General features: G+C 39.4%; 1 protein-coding gene across 5 annotated transcripts in view; it reads right to left on the reverse strand.

Moving 5' to 3' along the window:
- The window catches only part of casz1 (castor zinc finger 1), a 90,780-nt gene that overhangs the window by 26,433 nt on the left and 43,727 nt on the right, over positions 1 to 20,620 (reverse strand). For 4 of the 5 annotated variants that reach the window (XM_056239437.1, XM_056239436.1, XM_056239439.1 and 1 more), the window contains 2 exons: positions 6,571 to 7,140; positions 457 to 1,327 (listed from right to left, as the gene is read on the reverse strand). In XM_056239437.1, the coding sequence (XP_056095412.1) occupies positions 457 to 1,327; positions 6,571 to 7,140 (1,441 nt within the window). Of the gene's footprint in view, positions 1 to 456; positions 1,328 to 6,570; positions 7,141 to 8,883; positions 8,905 to 20,620 lie in introns of those variants that run through there. The other variant, XM_056239438.1, reaches the window with a different exon arrangement.

Here is a 20,620-nt window from a genome sequence, read left to right on the forward strand (position 1 = left end):
GAATTCCTAATGTAACGCATTATAGTATGTGCGAAGCATTTTCTATTCAAGGTGGCAGCAGTTCAGCAGCACTAACTCAGGACTAAAAACATGAGCAGCTCCAGCAGGGGATGACCTGGGGTTAATCTGCCTCTTTAGGGCTGGTTCTGACAACAAATCACAGTATGTGTGTGTGTGTGTGTGTTTGCACATGGCCACACTGCTGGCTGTTCCAGGGACTGCTGGAGAACAGCCTTAAGGATCTTGCTAACCTGAACTATTGACAAGGTCAAGACAACTCATTGAAAGAGTGCCAACCAAGCCCCTACAAACTTGCAATCTGACTTTAAAGCCAGCAGAGGTCTTCTGACCCCCCACAAGGCTCAGGATCCCTATGTGGGTTATCGTTATAATTACTGTAATTTCCTGTCAATTTATTGTCCAAACAGTTAATTTCGTTTTCAAAAGTTGCCTTACTTGACAGAAGAGACGGTTCCAGTAGTAATGGAGTCAGTTTTGGAGAAGCTGGACTTCATGAAGTCAGAGTTAAAGCCGAGGTGGCCAGCCTGGTCTACGGGCAAGCCGGGAGGTCCCACGACCCCGGCAGGAGCAGCCGTATTGATGACTGGTGTTCCTGGGGTCCCTGCCGTAGCTGGGAGAATGCTCGGCATCATCGGCGGATCAACCTTCCCAGGAAGGAACTTCTGGATGTTTCGTACATCGTACTTTGACGGCCTGCCGACCTTGCCGGTCTTAAAAGCGATGGCGCCGCCCATGTCAGGGTTGCCCTCTCCAGGTTTAAAGAGGTGCAGGAACTTGACGTTCTCCAAGTCGTACTTGGAGGGCCGTTTGTAGGAATTGCCATTTTGCTGTCTGAGACTCTCGCCCATCTTCAGCTTCTGGATGAAGTAATCATACTTGGATGCACGGGATGCTAGGTTCTGGATGTGTGATTGGTTGGTTGGGGTTGGATTGAGCGAGCTTTGTTTGTGGTCTATTACGGGTGGAAATATCTGTCCCTCTGACCCCGCAAGGGCCGGCTGGATGAGGGCAGCGCTCTTCTCCGGTGCCATTTTGGAGTTGAGCTCTTCAGGCTTGGTGGTTATAGGCCAGGGCAAGGTCTCCCCAGCCTTCAGCTTGCGAATGTACTCCTCGTATTTGGAGAAGCGAGCTCGACGGGTGGCCTCCTCGCTGCTCAGGGAAGAAGGATCTGAGGTAGCTGCTTTCAGCTTCTCAAAGCTGATCTTCTTGGCCAGCTCATCCCGAACCTGCTGGTCATCATAGCCAAACATGTGTAAAAACTCATTCATGGTGTTGGCGGCGTAATCGCGTAGTGCGGAGGCCTCTCCTATACGAAAAACAAAGATAAACAGTTGATTTAGATAACACCCCAGAATTGCACTGATGACAAAACTGGATCTGAAAGTATTAGAGAATGATTTAACTAATAAAAATTATATTAAATTAAATAACAGCAAGGCCCAAATAGAAAAATGGAATGGGGTAAAGGTGTAGTTTAGTTGCAGTATAGTGAAATTAATTCTGGACCATTAACTTTCATATAGGTCTGAAGGCAAGTCAGATAGACCAGCAAAAGGAGACAATTTGGGTTGAAAGCTTCCCCTGCTTCTTAACCAGCTCATATAAAGGCCAAATTAATGCTCTTTTAAAGTATATTTGTGTATGTGTGTGAGCGAGGGACACAAACCCCTTTGGCACTGGTGCACTTAGTGCTTGGCTCTGATATAGTGTTTATCACAGCAGATGAGTGCAAAAAAAACTCATCATGTCTCATTTTGTCTGTTAGGAGAGCTACCCTGGTACAAGAACACTGCTCCAGATGACAACTTCATAGAGGTGTCAGATAAAGTCCCTCTCCACCCTGCCATGACCCCAGCCCTCCAACCAGTCCTTTTCTCTATTTATTTGATTGCCTTTTTCATTGCTGAGCAAATGAGATGGTTAGAGGTAACATTAGCCACGGCCATGCTAATTAATACTAAAATATTTCAGCTTTGGTCTCATATTTCTATGTTATTGCTAAATCGGTCTCTCGCCCGTGCTTTTCACATCTCCTTCTCAGCATGTAAAATAATCCCCAAATTTCCATTGCTGCATTGGGGCTAGTCCTAGCCGTGCTACATCAGTATGAAAGGTGATCTGGGAGATCGAAAGAACATGAAAAATTTAAGAGAAATGTATCAGGTATTTGATAGGAAACTCCCTACACTTTGCTATGCATCATTTTAGCAGCTATAATGTGTTTGAGCACATACAGCAATTTCATCTCATGCTCAAAGGTTAGGGCGTCATGACAGTCCTTACAGCTCTCATTTTCTCGACTCAATGTTGCCTCGGAGTATTACTGTCACACTTACCAATGAGCAAAAAGAAGGAACCGAAAATGAATATTTGTATTCTACGGTAGGTGTGAAAGGTGTGTATAACTGTTATAATTATATATAAATATATTTATAAAATAAATTATATAGATTATATTATATTTTAGGGGTAATAGATATAGCTGACAAAATGACCAGAAAATGTGCTAAAAGCTATGGGTGTAGCCACGTGAGATTTGTGCTAAAAAAAGTCATTAGACACCAAAGTGTACTGCATTTGTTAAAGTGCCTGCTATTTTGACAGCATTTTGACAAAGTACACTCATTTATTGTTAATTAGCCTCAATTTAATCACTGCTGAATCGGCCACAATAAAAACTATAAAAAATAATGAGCTATTATTACATACTGAAGGATATTTAGTGCTACTGTATGTATCCCCAGAACTTCAGTTTGGCAGAGCAAGGCTTCAGCCATAAATTTGGCATCCAGTGACTATATTTTTGTATAGGTCACGACTGCTTAGAGGTGTTTTGTCAGGTCATGTGATTTTACACAGCTTTAAAGTCAGGACTGGCTCTTTAATCTCTGTCCCTGAACATTTTCCAAGGACAGCAATCAAAGACACTTCTGCTTTAGGTAATTGGACATATTCCATCTGTACCTTTTTTTCAAACAGTTGGGAAACTCCCTTCATTTTCTGACAGAAATCCCCCTCTCCGTCTCTGAGTGTTATCAGTCTATCATTAGCATTATTGGTTTCAAAAGTCATCTGTAGGTAGGATATGCATCCACTATTCTCTTTACACTATATTATTAAAGGGATAGTTCACCCAAAATTATCCACTCAAGTTCATGTTGTTCCAAACCTGTATGTTTTTTTATTGTGCCGTGGAATGCAAACAAAGTTTTTTTAGCAGATTTATTTTATGTTCCAAGGAAAAAAGAAAAAAACAGGTTCAGGTGATGTCAACGAAACGGCATTTTCGGGTGAACTGTCCCTTTAACAGCTTTCGTTTTTTGAGTGAACAGTCTCTTTAAGATCAAACTCAAACTGTTGGTATTAAAAGAGATGTTGGTTGTACTACACAGAGGAAAAGTAATAGCTGTAGCAACAGTAGTAGCAGGTGGTAACAGTAGACAGGACGAGAAGTCTAGCATGCCAGTGGGCGGCTCTGTATGTGTTTAATAGACTATCAGTGTCAGGAGAATGATTGGACTTAAACTGCACACATTATGCCAGGACCTAAGAGGAGATAACCTTTTAAAACAGCATGTAAATGAGTTCCCCCCCCCCTCATCCTTATCTCACATGCTCCAAATGATGTCATGTGCATGAGGTTGGAAAGCCATGGCTTTGGGGGAAAGGTACGATTTGCCTGGCTGAACTCCCAGCACTCTCTCTCTCTCTCTTCCTCATGCCACTGGAGAGTACAAAAAGAAGTGCTCCTAATCTCACCACTTCATACTGGCAAATTCCAGCCAGTGACAAAGCCCTTGTCTACGTTTGAGGCAATTAAAGTACGTTTTTTCCTCCGTGGTGTGATAACAAATGGACATTATATCTCCTTTCTGTTGACCAAACATGGCCATCAGAAGCAGGCTGATTGGGTCTTCATGCACTCCAGAGGGGGTGATGATAAGGACATGTAAGGATCTATATATATATATATATATATATATATATATATATATATATATCCTTACATATATATATATATATATATATATATATATATATATATATATACATACATACATGGACTTATCAAGGGTCCACTTACAACTCTTTAAAAGCTGTGATTTTAAACGGAAATTTCTGATGGTGATTTTTAAATAAACTCATTCAGTTTTAGACTGAATTCAACAGTTTATATTTTGAAAGATGTAGACTTCTGTCAAAAATGCAACTCCATATTTTTCTCCAGAAAAATAATAATAAATAATAAAATAAATTATATTTTGTTCTATCAGAATTCTTCTAAACTACAATAAATCGCACAAATCAAAAATCTAAGAATATAAGAAAACAGTATTAGCTTTTCCTCCCAGATTTTTCATTATATGTTTGAATTTATTGAAAATTATTTATGGAAAAAATTACATATAAAATAAAAAATCTGACAGAATAAGCAAATAGTCAAAAATGCCATTAGTAAAAGTAAACGAATCTCAAATATAGTTAAAATATGTAATCTATAATAAATTAAAATATAATTAAACAATTTCTAATTTATTTACTTAAAGGATACTGATACTTTTACATGATCTTTTGCTTAGCCTGGTTGAGAAGCATGCGTTTGACTGCTATGGGAAAGGCATTCTGTGATTTTATGCTGATAGGGATTCTGCTCAGTCCCCTGATGTGAGGAGTTAAATGTTTTGAAGGTCGCAGTTTCTCTCATTGATCTTGCGATGTTTGTTAATTACATTGTCACTGATGTTGTGAGAGATAATTAAGCCACTATGTTTATATGCATAATTATGTGCGCTCCGCATCAGCCTTTGAAAGACAGCAGCACGAGAGAAGAAAAAATATTTTAATTGTGAGCCGCTCAGTAACATGGCAGTATAGATGCCCTAGTTACAATCAACAAAGAGAGAGAGGAGGGAAAAACAACTCAAGACAAGAGTGGTGACTAATGTCTGCTCACTACAGTCTTCAAATGCTTTTTCTTCGTTTTAAGATGCGGAAGCAAAGGTGTACAACACAAACACATATTTACAGACAGCTTTCTTTATGACCATGAAATAAACGCAAAATGACTGATTAAAACCACAATGCACTCATGTTTGCCGGAAAATACTTGATTTTCTGAGAAGCTCTTGGCCCTACTTCTGTGATAGAGGCCACAAGCATATAGGTGCTTCTACCGTCAGAATGAGAGAGAGAGAGAGAGAGAGAAAAATACATGAAGCAGAAAAGAACTGAAAGAAGAAAGCATTTAACAAAAAAAGCACCCACTTAACCTGATTTTGGTAGAGAAATGAAAAGTTTTTAACCAAAGTGATATCTCTTATCTCCTGTTGTTGTCTAGCATAGTTTCTGTGTTGTTTTGTGTGAAGTACCTTTGTTGAGTCTTCCTGAGATAGTCAGAGGTGAAAGTTCATAGAGGTTTTAAAATGGAGATTGTGTCTGTTTCTGCAAATTCTGCTGGTTTGCTATCACTTTGTGAAAGATGGCAACACAAGTCACGTTATCTAGATGATCGTGTTGCAAATACAGGGGAAAATGCAGTTGTCATTTCTTCCCATACCGATTTAAGTGCCACTCGTTGGGCTTTTGACTCTGAATCTCTAGGATTTAATCTACTAGAGACCTAGAGTCTTGGCAGAGCGGGTCTACTATGTAATTGGGTCCGGGTGGTAGCTACGTTTTGTGAGCTTATAGAAAATCAAAGAGTCAGAGTGTAATCCTGGGCGTAATATGAAGCTTAGCCAGTCTGCCAACACTCTTGGCCCCTCGGCTGCTGCGCACATACGCTGTCTCTATAAGTCTCTTTTAAAAATGAATTTCTTCTTTTAGTTCCCGTTTTTACCCAATGCAGATTGTTTGTATATGGTTGCGGGTGGCTACAGAGTCACTCTTTCATGTTAACTATAGATTTCTCTTTCCAAGAACTGCACTTGCATAGTTGTGACACTGTCATATTGTTGCTGTAATTATGCTTGCAAAAAGCCCAGGTAAAGTAAGACCTGTGAAAACTAAGCTGGCAAGCCTTTGAGGAGAGATTTTATCTTGATTATGTGCACTTTGTTTTGGCTACACACAGACAAATACTGAACAATGTGATCTTTTTAGTATTCATAAGTATTTGTACTGTACTCTGTATATTATTTTAGACATCAAAATTCACTAAATCAACTTAATGACAGTTTTTAAAATGTATTTTAGATCTTTTATGTATCAACAACTTTGGAAATGAACTGAGATTCATATAATAATGAATTCATCAGTTAAATATGTTTCAAATGAAATATTTTCAATGTTGTCACATTTATTTATCAATTTACAGCATTTTTATTGTTGTATTTATAGTTTATTACTACACGTAGAAATGTATTTATTTATCCTTTTGTAAACATATTTACGTCTCAGAAGTTGTACATACATACATATACATACATTATATATATATAGTGTTAATGAAATTGTACGTTTCTATCTGAACATACAAAAATGTGTCTGTAAGTGTTACGTTCAAATACCTATGAATACTAATGACATCCTAAAAGAAAGAGGTGATACCTGGTGTGGAGAAGGAGGCTTGGCGAGGGGGGGCTTCGCTGGTGGGCTGGTAGCTGTCGTCCTTGTGCGGGCTGCCCACCGAGTCCTTGTCTTCTTGATAACTGCCCTCGTGAGAGTTGGGCATGGTGTCAGCATCTTCTGCGTTGTCTTCTTCATCGCTGCAGCCTTTGGGCTGTACCATGTACACGCCTTCAGGGGGATCGTCGTTTATATTGTTGGGTTTGAGTCCCCTGTGCTCACCCCGTTCAAAGGACTGAGGATCGTCGGCATACTCGCCATTCACCCACTTCTCAATGGCCTCGCGCCGTTTCTGGTCCTCCTCGAGGCTCTGGCCCAGGGTCAGGACCTCTGGGAAGTCGCTTTCAGGCCTGTCGCCCTCATCGTAGAGCAAGCTGCCCCGCTCGCTGTTGTCCACTAGGTCTGAGTCTCCCTCGGCATTCTGGGAACTGCCGTCGTACACCACCTGCCGGCTAAGCTTGGCACAGATCGCATTCAGTTTTAGGCCACCTTTCCTTTTGGCGGCCATCGTGGATTTTCCTGAGGTCTTTTCAGTGCATAAACTCCTCTCAGCTGTTAACGAAAAAGAAAATTCATATTGAATTTTTCTCTAGTTTTTGTTCTACTTTTAAATAAGCATTTATTTAACACCATTGTATTCTTTTTTTTCACTTTTTTAAATATTTAATTTGATTTATATTTTACACATTTGTATGTATTTATATGTCTGGATTTCATTTATATATACATTTTATAAAAGAAAAAGGAACATTTTAGTGGTTAAAACAAAAGATTTATGGTCATCGTTCACAGTTAATTCACTTGCTCAATGATAACAGCTGCACCATCCTTGAATACTGCAAGCAAACCACAATGCCTCTCGCTAAAAAACACAAACCTGTTTAACTAAGTGCATTTTAACTAAGTTTTCGTTTGCTGCTACTCTTAGATGCAGACAAAAATACAAAGCTAAAAAGAAAAAGTCAAGTGTGTCTGTAAGATGTCATTCACACCTATGAGAGAAGGAGAGAAATATCTTTCCCTACAAACTAGAAAAACTAGATCGCAATCAAACCCCCAACAGTGTGTCAAGCCACCACTACAGGGAGATATAATCCTGAACATGACAGCAGAATAGACACAGCCTGAAACTGAAGACTCTCTTCACCTAAAGAGGCCCAGCGTCCTGCCAATGTGAGCCTTAGCTCTGACAACATGAGGATGAGAGAGCAGAAGACTATAAGAAAGAACAAAAAGTGCATCTGGAAGTAGAGAGAAAGAGACAAGAGTGCATGAAAGAGATAAACACAGAGAAAAAAAGTAGCTGCCATCCCTCACCTCACATCACCTCGCTCACCCTGCATGCTTTAGTCTTCACGGCTTTCACTCAAATTCACTGTCAGCCCCCTAAACCTGCTCTTACAGTGCAGAAGACCACCACACCAACAGTGATGCACCACAAACACAGCTTTTCTCATTTCAGCTAAGTCAGACACACGCTTCCTGTGAATATAGACAGTTGAGAGTGTACTGGAGCTGATCAGTCACACACAATAAAGAGATTCGGTCATAATGTGGCGTGAAAGACTCATCACATATTACCTGCTGCACCCCATATTACCTTACAGCTCAGGGCAGCCTGAATTTCCACGCTTCGACATTCCAATAATTCTGTGGAAATCTGCATACAAGATTCCGCATGGGCCTGGTCATTTGCTATTTCACCCCAATGTGCTATCTATAATATCTCTCCCAGTGTCAACTCCCCCCTGCAGCTGTTCTGGGTCCGTCCATAACCAGAGATGACTATTTAAGGGCAGAATTCTCTCACTGCTAAGTCACCCTTTCGCCCACAAATCTGATGCAAAGATTTAGCAAAGTTCACTTTTAATAGGTTTTCCAGGCTTAAAATCGAGCCCGCTCGTAACAGTAGATGTTTATCATGCAGTAAATAAAAAATGGGAAACCTGCGGGACGTATAATGGTCTGTGGAACGCTTTAGCTGGTAGTTAGACGCTGTGTTGAGATGAGCTATTTCTAACCGTCCCATGAAGCTGTCAATAAAGCTGTTTCGAATCGAACGGATGCTTTAACAAGAAAATCTCACATTGTTTTTGAAGGGAAAGTAACTTTTTTTCCTGCATAATGATCTGACTCAAGGTTAGCCTGTTACATTCTAGATGTGGCCCGGCACATGCTTTCTCAGTTACTGTATTTACACTCAACACTTCCTCTCTGAAACAATGAGCTGAGGAATTATGCTCGCTTTGTGCTGCACCAGATGCATCTGAGCGCCTCAGAAGTGCACATTTTTACCTTAGACAATTGCAAGGCCCGGGTTGAAGAGGTCACCCAGTTGAGGACGGCAAGTTTGAACCCAAAAAAAGAAAAGAAAAATCAGCTGCAAAAACTATTAGGAAGTGGAAACATAAATTCTGAAGTATTTTTTCAGAACACCTCCAAAGGAAGATTGAGGTCATTTGGGTGTAACAGTACAGGTCATCTACTGTTTACTCTGCTCAGTATTTCAAGCTTTAACTAGTGATTTCCTTTGCATTGCAATCTCGCTTTTCCTTGTAGGAAATGACCCCTGAGAAGCGATCTCGTTCCATTACCCATAATTTATGTGCGTTTTTCCCAGCATCTAAAATTAACACTCGCCAAGTGGCAAATGCAAGTAAAAATTTTCTTTGGTCAGTAAATGGAACTGCTTGTCAGTTGCCAGGAATATTATAAGGAACTGCTACACAAATATGTGTGTGTGTATGTATGTATATATATATATATATATATATATATATACTGTAATAGTCTTTTTTTTTTAAAGAACTAGAAAAATGCAAATACTTTAAGCACCTTTATCTATAAAAATGAAGGCTGTGCACTCGAAATACATCTTTTTTCCCCGTTTTTTTTAAATTTTTTTTAGAGATGACATCTGAGGTTTTAAATGAAAGAGAATCAGGGCACTAATGAGACGCTCCTCAGCTCAAAAAAGATCACGGAAAACCAGTTAGTAGCTGCTGCATTAAATACATGCCCGGCAAAAGATATGCCTCGGCTCTGGCCAACAATGGGGAATCGCTATGGTAACACCGCTGTTTACTCCAAGTCGTTTGTGTTCATGATAGCATGCAGTGCGATAAAATCAGTAGGGACGCAGATAAAAGAACAACCTTCTCCTCTGGGATCCCTCCCACCACTCTGGGGACTGGCACTCATGTTAAGAAAAATAGGTGTAACAAACAGCAAACCTCAATGATTTGATGCGTCCAAACGTGTTTCAGTGAATTGCTATTATTTCAGGCCTTCGAAAGACGCCTGAATAATAAACGAACGGTGGGGATGATCACAGCTAAAGCTTGTTTTCTTTAAGAGGTCCTGTTTATTTTAATGCTGACAATATTTTTACTGGAAATAGTGCAGAGCTGGAATTGCCATAATGCTTTTACTGTATAAGGAGAAAACCTTTGCGAAAAAGTCAAGAAACTATTTTAAACAGATTCAACAATAAGAGTGAGAGAGCTTCTCCTTTTTATCTGCTCGCACATCAAAGGCCCCACAAGCCCTGTTTCTTTTCAGAACCGTGAGGCGGAGGACGCCGGGAATGACAGAGAAGCTGCCTTGAACGTGGCTCTCCAGGCCCTGCATGTCTCGTTTAATGCCGAGCTTCTGTTTATGTGCCGGAATGATATCATGCCCAATCAAGTGGTGTTTCAAATCCTAATAATGCCGTTGGAAGTGCATTATTTGTACGAACGTGTGCTGACTGCAATCAGCCCACCAGAGTGAGGAAGTGGCTGTTAATGACTGCTTAGATTGGCGTGTCCTGTTCTTCCCTCTCTCTCCCGTTCTGACAGGAAGAGTATGCATGCTAAAGCTGGGATATGACATACTCCTTCTCACCTGGCATCCACTGCAGCGATTGTTCTAGAAACAAACTCTGTTTACTTGGCTAAACCCTTGACTTAACAGTGATCTAACACTCTGATCTGCCCTGTCTGATTTCATGCAGACTTTCAAAATATGTTGACTAATGCAAGGACAAAACCCTGATAGTACAGAGCATTTATTAATGCAACAGGTCTGGACAGCGTTGGATTATTCCTCGTTATTCAAAGATCCTGATTCTGTTTTGACTTAAAAAAAAAAAGCTTTATTCTGATATTTAAAATCCTTTTGACAGATTAACTGACCTGGCATGTGTCTGAATGACCTCTTTTTTGTTCTAGGTGGGGGACCTGGGACCTCTGACTGTCAGGGGCCTCTGCAAATGTAAAATTAATGAATGAATATGAAGTATATGTGAAATAAACAAAGAAATGAGAATTGCTACATGTTCCTGGCCTTTCCTTAGCACTTTATTTTGCATATGGGGCCCTCAAAGAGGCAGGTTCCCAGGTATTTCCTCACCTACTAAAGCTCGGACACACACACACACACACACACACACACACACACACACACAACACACACACATGCTGAAATAACCCCTTCTGTTTTTATTTAGTTAATTTACAGCTTGCAGGAAGGAGTTAGTTTCCCCCACCGCTCCGAGGGAAGGGGAGCGGAAAAGTCAGCGTCGGACCTGTTCTCCACAAACCCTCGTTCCCCAGCATCTGGCCTCTCTTTCGATTTTATTACACAAGAATAACAATAAGCAGGTCTGCGACCCCGTCTACAGAATTTGCCGTATTTTTTCCAACGGTCTGTGCTGATGCTCCGAATTTCCATTTTCTGCATGCATATTTAATTGAGTTTTGTCCCAGTGGTGCGGAAATGATTTGTTTTTTGCTCTCTGTTCACTTGACTCCTCTTCGGAGTCGGTAACCCTGATTAAGACGTTCACGTTAATTTCCCAGCGCACACCTTTTTTTGTGCATTAATGGTTCTGATCGTCTAATTAAAACTTCTCAGCTTCGCTGCTGATCACCGCTCGTTGTGCCTCTGACCTGAAGTTTTAATTGCCGCGTCAGAGGCGATAATAATAATTTCTGGGTTCTGATGATTAAAAACAATGCCATTCCCAACTGCCGCTTAAAGCGGGAAAAGATGGAAGGAACGGCTGAGGTGAAGCATAGAGGAAAAAGAGGTGAAAGAAAGAGAATTCGAAGGTAAAAAAGATGGTTATTTGAGGTTTGAAACAGGTTTGTAGAGTAATGACGCTAACAGGGCAGGTTTATCAGGTTTGTAGTGTAAATGAGGGCAAATATGACTAAACAAAGAAAAAAAAAATTCTCAGAACTGCACTAGGTTATAAGAAACATATCTATGATACTTATTTGAAAAGTTTTGTTTTTGGTCTTAGTAGTGCTGTAATATGACACTGCTGCGGTTTCTGATGCCCAAAAGCAAGTTGTTGCATTAAGAAGTTGTGCCGAAAATAAAACGTCAGCTGACATGTGCATTAATGGCAAAACTATGATGGGGTTTTATAAACTCCTCATATACACTCTATCATTCTGCCCTTTTTTTTTTGGTCTGATGGGCTCTAATGGATTTTTCAGATTCCCATGCAGGGATCAATTTTTTAGTGCGAGATACACATCCGGACAAAACAATTATGCTCATGAGGTTTTCTTTTTTTTCTGACTTTAAAGTTTTGTTGTTGTTGTTTTTTGAGAAGCAAAATATGAATGCAGAGGGCATGCACACACTCAAGTACATACACACACACACACTCACTCAAATCTGTTGTATTATTAATCAGTCCGTTGCACATCTGCTTGCTCGCAGTGTGTGTTTTTTCCCATCAATAAAGCACTTATTGCTTTTAGTCTGGAATGTGACCTTGCATGTTGCATGCTCTCTTTGGACTGACCTTGAAGGACCTACTTTGACTCCTCCCTCTCTCTTTTTTTCTCTATCTGCCAGAATGGAACCTTCTGCCACATACAATAATTCAGTTACATCCCGTTGCAGGTAACAAAAACAAACAAGCCGAGGGGAAAAAAAGGCACGCACATACTTGCCGCCGAGGACAATGGACAGAAAATGGCAGATGCATATTTTGACACACAGACGGAAAAGGAAATATTTTGTTTAAGCAGTGCAGTTAGGCAGCAACCCTTCAATTCTGAGAACAAATACATCTCTGAAGCCTAATTATGAGACAAAGCATTTAAGATGTCCCCTGAGGATAGAAGGACTGGGCTAGGGAAAAGTCAAATCTGAGGTGATGTGAACGTCTCTGCACGTGCCCTGATCACACTTGTTAAAGGAAGTTGGTCTCACAGCTGGCACAATGAATAGGCCGGATTCCAACTCAAGAAGATAGTTGACCAAAATATTAAAATTCTGTCATCATTTAGTCAACATGCCTCTCCATAGATTTCTTTCTTTTTAATCATAAGATCCCATTAAAAGACACAATTTTTCAAAATACAATCCCGTTCAAAGGTTTGGGGTCGGCAAGTTTTTTAAAAATGTTTTTGAAAGAACTCTCAATTGCTCACCAAGGTAGCATTTATTTGATTTTAAAATACAGTAAAAACAGTAATAATAATGTTAATATGTTTCTATTGTATTGTGAATTTCAAAGGAATTTTCTAATTTCATATATTTATATATTTAAATGTAATTATTTACTTATGTGATAGCAAAGTTACATTTTCAGTCTCACGCGGTCCTTTAGAAATCATTCTGATTTGCTGTTGAATAAAGATTTCTTATTATTATCGATTTTTAAAACAGTTGTGCTGCTTAATATTTTTGTGGAAATCGTGATGCATTTTATATTAGGGTTCTTTGATGAATAGAATGTGTAAAATTATTTGAAATATATATTTTTTGTAATAATGTACTGTAAAAGTACTGTGACCTTGCTGACTAAATTTTTTTTTATTTATTTTTTTTTATCTTACTGTCCGCAAACTTTTGAATGGTAGTGTATTTATTGTAATTTTCAAAAATAAAGTCACACAGGTTTGGAATAACAAACAATGAGGGTGAGTAAACTTTGAGTGCACTTTCCTTTTAAAAACATCAATGGTTGTAGACAATATAATCATATTTTACATCTAAAAATAACCCATGATGGTCTCATCACCTGTTTGCTGGTAGTTTGATTGAAGCATGCCCTGGCACACAGAGTTAATTGACCGAGCTGCAATGTTTGAGGGGCAGCCCGAGTGCAAAGCAAGAATTGACAGGAAGCAAGGTTACGAGGACAGGCTCCCCATGCCACTGAAGGGCACTTGAGCTGATATCTGCACAGATTAACTGCTTGAGATGTATTTTTGTCACGAGGAGCCGTGGTTAGCGTGGGGCATTGGGAAGCAGACGCTGAAGGGGGTGGGCTACTCTAGTTCCTCCAGTGCAAGGGCACAACGAGAGGTTGGTGGCCACTGGAGCCGCCCAGACCGGAGTCTGTCACTCAGAGTCATTATCTGTGGGGATATATTTAATTTAGTGGTTCCGGAGCTGCGCTGCTGAGTAAGCCAAGCCACCATTAGGGCCGTCCTCTGGGGGAAACACAGCACACGCCGCTCGATTAGTTATCAATTAAGAGTGCAGAAACCTCCACCTGCCGTGTGAGAGAGGGAAAGAGTGGCAGAGAGGAGCGGGACCCAAATGGTGTCGGACTTTTTCTTCTGTTTTCCTCTCCCTCATTCCCTCTCGGGCCTTCGAACGTCAGGTTAACCTTGATATGAAGCGCTGTCAGGCCAGATAACGTCAATCAAGGGGGGCCCTTTCAGATAACCTCAGTGTGAAACCTAAAAAGCAACCTGTTTAGATGTTTAGACATGCCCCCTCTCACCAGCATATGAATTTCATTAAAGAGAAATGAGTTGTGGCACTTCTTTAACAAGACTCTCAAGACATTTTGACAGCATTTAAAACACTTTGCTGTTGGAAAAATGAATGAATTAATAAGCCATTCAGTAAATCCTCTAGTTAAGATATTCAAATTAAATGACCCATCATACCACTGATCAGCTCTACCAAACTTGGATGTCTTTTTCCAGTAATAAACAAACACTGTTAAGTTGTTTTGATTGATACTGTGAAGCAGCTTTGATACAATCTGTATTGTGAAAAGCGCTATATAAATATATTTGACTTGACTTGATAGTAAAAGAAGTTGGGAAAACACCACTGAATGCAGTTTTTATTCCTGTGTTGAAAAAGAAAGTTTGACTTTAAAGTTTACATTTTTTAATTCGCCAATTGCTTTAATTTTCAAAGCCATGAACCATGATTCGCTACATGTAAATGAGTTGCAGAAATAGGGGAATTCTCATGGATGGACAAACATCTGTTGTCAAAAATTTGAGAAAGACTGTGCATTTTGAATGAATAAATATAAACAAACGTTAACAGTGGGCGTAGAAATCCATTTTCAAACAGTTTTATTGCCGTGGTATTTTTTGCAGCATGAGATACACTGTCTGTAACAAAAATAAAATTATTTCAACTTAAAGTAAGTGTTAGTGCTGCCTTAAAATATTAACTTATTTTTTTTTTTACACAGTATAGCGAATTGTCCTGCATGAAAATCTGTTCATTTCAGAAGGCACTATCCTTCTTTTTATACCATAGCAGAAAATGGTCAGTTATAAAAGTCCTTTTGACACCCTCAGAGACCCTAAAGGGACCTTGCATCTCACTTCCCAATATTCCAGCCCCAACCACCTCCTTGCTGATGCCAGTCTTGTTGGAATGGGGTGGCCATTCATCCAGAAATCCATCCATTCTAGACCATCCAATGTAGTACGGCATTCGTCAGTGAATACAAGTATTTAAAATGTAGTCTTCATGTATTTCTACACCCACTGTAAACGTCTCTCTTTGTGAGCTTCGGTTAGGGAGGGCAGCTTTACACACAACTGCAGCCTGCATGGAGAGGTTCTTGGGACTCCAGCAGCTTCAAATACCGGTTTCCTGCTCAACAGTAAGCCTTTATCTGACCAGGTACTTCTGTGCTCTAAATCACTCACAAATCTTTAGACAGTTCGACAATTTCAGTTTTTGCAAAATATTAGTTGTTTTTATGCCTTTGCAAGACATTGAACCATTTCATGCTTTTCATCTTCAGAAAGATCTTTCTTCCTCATCATATTGCATGAGAACTGTGACTTGCTTAATAATGTGGAACAACATCAAGTAAGTTTTCCATTTACCTAAGAAACCGGTCTGAGACTGATACCAGTTGTCTAAAAAGATCAAATAAAACACTTTCTTTATATATACTGTATAGTATAAATATCTGCTTGTAGGTTGTCTAAATGATTTCCAAGCTGCCGTATTTGTATTTATTTTTTGTATGTTTTCAAAGCAACTTTATGAAATGCTGCTTGCGTTTTAATGCACACCATAGATACCAGTGCATTTCTCTTACAGAAACGAGAAAAGAAGGGTGACGTTAAGTCAAAAAATACTACATTACCAGACAGGAAGCCTCGCTGACAGCTTCGATCCCTGGCCACCATTAAAGCATTTGCTCTGCTTCACAGACTCTGACTTTTTTCTTCTTCTTTTTTACATTTTATGCACAGTGGAACAATTTGCAGGTGTCCCCTGAACTTCTCAGGTTCAGACTCTTTTAGTTCTTTAAGTTCCCTTCTGCAACAATACCCTTTTAAAACCAACCTGAACTCTTTTAGTTTAGGCTTTGTTACAGTGAAGTGCGGTCAGTTGACAAGACTGAAACATCTGAACATCTTGTGAGTGCCATAAAGCTCAATAAGTGCTGGTTAAAAACACTGTCATAACACTCAAATCTCCTGTAAAACATTTCATGAATACGCACCTTGTCATTTATGCACCCTATACCAGTCAAAAACACTATGTTTGCACTGATCTTTAATTTTGTAGACAAAAACAATTTTTTATTTAATAATCTATTTGATGCATTAGCCTGCCAACAGCATTTATAGGAACTCCATATGTGCTGTACACTTTAAATGCTTAACATCCAAACTTTTGTATTGTCACTGGTTTCTTCTTTACGATATGTTTATTTCATGATTTTATACACCTGCAAATATAAGAGTCATTCTCAACGATGGCAAATGTTTTTGCAAGAACATACAAACTTCAAGTTCAAAATGAGAACATTTCATAACTGTGTACAAAAACAAAGCGATAGTTTTGTGAGAGAGAAAAAAAAGGCTGTGGTTGCTCTTTTTGGAATCATCATGAGTAGAAAGAAGCTTTACAAAAGGTGAGCATGTGTATGTGTGTGTGTGTGTGTGTGTGTGTGTGCGTGCTATTTTGGTCAAAGAACACAAGAGGAAGTATTGCATACTGACTCAAACAAAGAATATGCTTTTGATAAAACCACATCAGCTTCTTGTATATTCTACACTAAAACAGGCTGGTTTCCTGATTTTTTAGATGTGATGTGCCCTCAAACGGAAGCTACACAAGTAAACAGCACAACAGCTCAGTGCACAACAAAACGAGTGGTGCACAAATGATCACAGACATTGATAACAGTTTTTAAACGAGCAGCGAGGGCAATATCATTAACACGCCATTGTTTTTCCCAATGCACTAAAAATGGCACAAATGCATTTAGAGCTTCAGCCACACACGGGTCGCAATTTTGCATTTCACCTGCATTAGCATTCGACTTATTATTATTTTAAAATGAAAACGGATTCTCTGTTGAAGTGCAAATCTGATGAATTACTGTAGCAGATTGGTGTTATCAATTATTAAAGCATATTTTATAAATATTCAGGTCTGTCATGCATCTAATAATGAAGGCTTTGGAGAAGGTTACTTCCTGTGCGCATCCTAACGTGTCAGAAATATCACTTTTAATCACGACTCTGTCAGGGTTTTTGCATTTGAACCACAAAAAAAGAAAAACTCAGCACAGCTCACTCTCTCGCTGTCTTTCTCCTCTTCCGCTCATCCGGGATGGCCAGTTGCATGGCCACATCATTGAAAGCAGGAACAGCCCGTGCACACATGGCTGCAGTGCGCTGCTGCACTACGAGACTGATCATTTGAGAGGAGAATAATGCATTAACGTGGTTCTACCTTCTGGACACACCTAGTCCCAGAGCAAGTGCAACCATATGGTGCGATGCATATTCATATTCCTCTGTCTGCACCTCTGTAATGCTTAAACAGTACTTCATAAACTTCAAATGGGAGGAAGAAAAGATGAAAGGGAAAGACTGGCAAAAAGGTGAAGAAAAAGTTTTTCCCCACATGTTTTTTTTGGTTCCTGCTGTGGTTTGTCTTTGTGAAAAGGATGGATGCTGAAAACTGATCCCGGTTCAGCGTGTGTGTGTGTGTGTGTGTGAGCCTGAGGTGTCTGGCTGTGGGTAAACTGTGTTGTCAGGTGGGCTTGCCGCTCTCTCCCCAGCAGGGTAAATACCAGGAGAGGACGATGTGGAGATTAACGCTGTCAGATCTGCAACAGTAACCCTTCATTATCAGAGCACCAGGGCCTACACACACTCAGTCACTCACACACTGTCCTCCACTGCCTGGGCACAGAGTTAGTAATTACCAAACCAACCTCTTCCTCTCTCTCCTTTTCTCTTCCTCTGTCTCATACAGTCTCCATGTTTATCTTTCTACCATCTATGTATGTCAATCATTTTGTCACATACATACACATTTTCACTGTCAGAGCCATGTACTATATATATTATGCAATATAATAAAAAAAGTGCCAAGTGTGGTTGGCAGAAATTGACACAAAACCATGATGGTTTCAGGCTTTATGAGATTATGAAAATCGTCATTTTGGAAAATAAAAAATAAAGTGTTATGTATTAACACTGGGAACATCATTTAGGTAACTATAAATCATTTAAATAATTAATAAAACATTAAAACAGCATGGTATATGTTTTGTAAATAAATAGTATGTCTTGTTAAATATAAAATAGATTTTCACTAAAACATAAGTTAGGGTAATTATGATATAAATTAAGGTAATTCATAGTTTTTAATTACAAAAAAATAAAACAAAAATTTAATTAATCTAATAATAATAATACAATTTATAATTTTTACAGCATTCTACAGTAAAATTACATGCATTGATATAAAGTATAATTAAGAGTTTTTAATTACAAAAACATTTAATTTATTTAATAATTATTTAATATATTTTACAGCATTCTACAGTAAAAATGAAATGCATTGATATATTAAATCTATACATATATGGTAATGTACAGGTAAAAAGTGGTCTCTCGGTTAGTGCATGCTCTGAGATACTGAGTTGTGGACAATTATATTAAAAATAAAATATATTTTCATTAAAACATAAAATAAGGAAATTAAAATACAAATTAAAAGGTAATTCATAAATAATTTAATTCCAAAAAATAATTTAATCTAACCTATTTTTAACAATTAATAATAATGATTTAATACTTATTAATTTTATAGTATTTTACAGTCAAATTAAATGCATTAAAATCTATACATATATAGATTTTTAATGTACAGTAAAATAGTGGTCTAACGGTTTTATATAATGCTTGTAGTGTTCATGTGGACGATGTTTGCGTCCAGCTCATGTCATTTCCTAATAATAAAATAATACCAAAAATATTACGGCATGTTTAGATGACGGCCCAGCCTTTTGCTGGGCGGCCTGACACACTTGATGCCGTGCCAGGCGCGGTCACAGTATGTGTGCGTGTTTGGTGTATTAAGTGGCGCTTTATCAAATTAGTTTGGTACCCAGCTGATGAGTAATAAAGGTACAGTGGAGCCCCCACTGACTCCCAGACATCAATCCTCTGAGCGGGAGCCAAACGCAAGGCCTGGCACTGCCTGAGGCGTACAGAGCGCCTCTCCCCACTGATCAGCTTATGGACTCTCTTCAACCAAACTAATATTAACACTGGCCATGTGGAGGGCTTCAGCTGTCTCACCACTTCGAGGAATAACTCTTAATGGATGCTGTAACAGGTAGGTCTTTTATTCAAACCATTGCTGTGGGCTTTTGTTTTTCATCTTGTTTACCGTCTTTATCAGAGTCGATGGCCTGCCGCTGTACATTTTTCCAGACGTCGTCCTCTTAAAGCATTGGCTCTCAGGTGTCGAACAGAACGGAGACAAGAGGGGAGATGATAGTGAGATCAAACGGAGGACTAGAAGGACGACGAGAACAGAGAAGGAGAGAGAGGGAAGTACCGCCGCACGACTGTAATCTCGCTCGGCGTTGGGCTTTTACACAAAATACAACTAAATGCAAAGCGCCAGAAGAAGGTGGAACGGAGGGGGGGTGGGACATCAGAGGGCTTCAAGCCCGTGGAGGAGTTGTGCGTGTCAGTTCTGAGCAGCCGCTGGGACTAACAGTGGAGAACAGAAGGTAGCAGCAGGCGGATCACAGCCGATCAGGGGCCCTGAGAGAGATTCTGTCTCCTCCACCCCAAAACTGAGCTCGAGTCGCTCTCTGCAGTCGCATATTCATCTCGCCCGACTTTACACAACACCCTCTGCAATACAATTACTACTCATTTCACAAGCTTTCAGATGTTTTACTTGATGCTACTCCAAAGTCACTGTGATGTTTGAACCTTCGGACCCTGTCTAATATCTCTATGGAGCTTTGATGTGGTTAGAAAGTTTCTGGCAACAGATGTTGCCACGTTGATTGGGTTATCACTAAAACTGTTGAGGTCTAGGACTACATTTTCAAATGTGAGTAGGCCAGTGGTTCTCAACCTTTTTGACTCCAAAGGCCCCCTTTGTCCAAGACAATATTCAAAGCCCCCTTTATCTAAGCTGACATGTACCTCTGGTACTTTTAGCAGTTTAAGTAAGATAATGTAAATGAAAATAAATATAAATACTTTTAAGACTAATCGGGGCCCCCCTGAAAGTTTGCTGAGGCCCTCTAGTGGGGCCCAGCCACCTGGTTGAGAGCTAAATATTTCTAAATGTCTAATAATAAATACATATTTATATTTCAATATATTTCAATATATAAAATGGTTGAGAAGAATGGTTTCAGATTGGACACTGTCTCCAGCATCTTGATGCTGAAAAAGTCGCAATTTAGCAGGGCCTGGGACAATGTGCTTGGTGTCCCCACTGATGATGGCCCTGCCAAAAAAAGAAGCCTCAT

The sequence above is a fragment of the Rhinichthys klamathensis genome, unplaced genomic scaffold (assembly GCF_029890125.1).
Source record: "Rhinichthys klamathensis goyatoka isolate OS25496 unplaced genomic scaffold, OSU_Roscu_1.1 h1tg000020l_1, whole genome shotgun sequence".
Taxonomy (NCBI): Eukaryota; Metazoa; Chordata; class Actinopteri; order Cypriniformes; family Leuciscidae; genus Rhinichthys; species Rhinichthys klamathensis.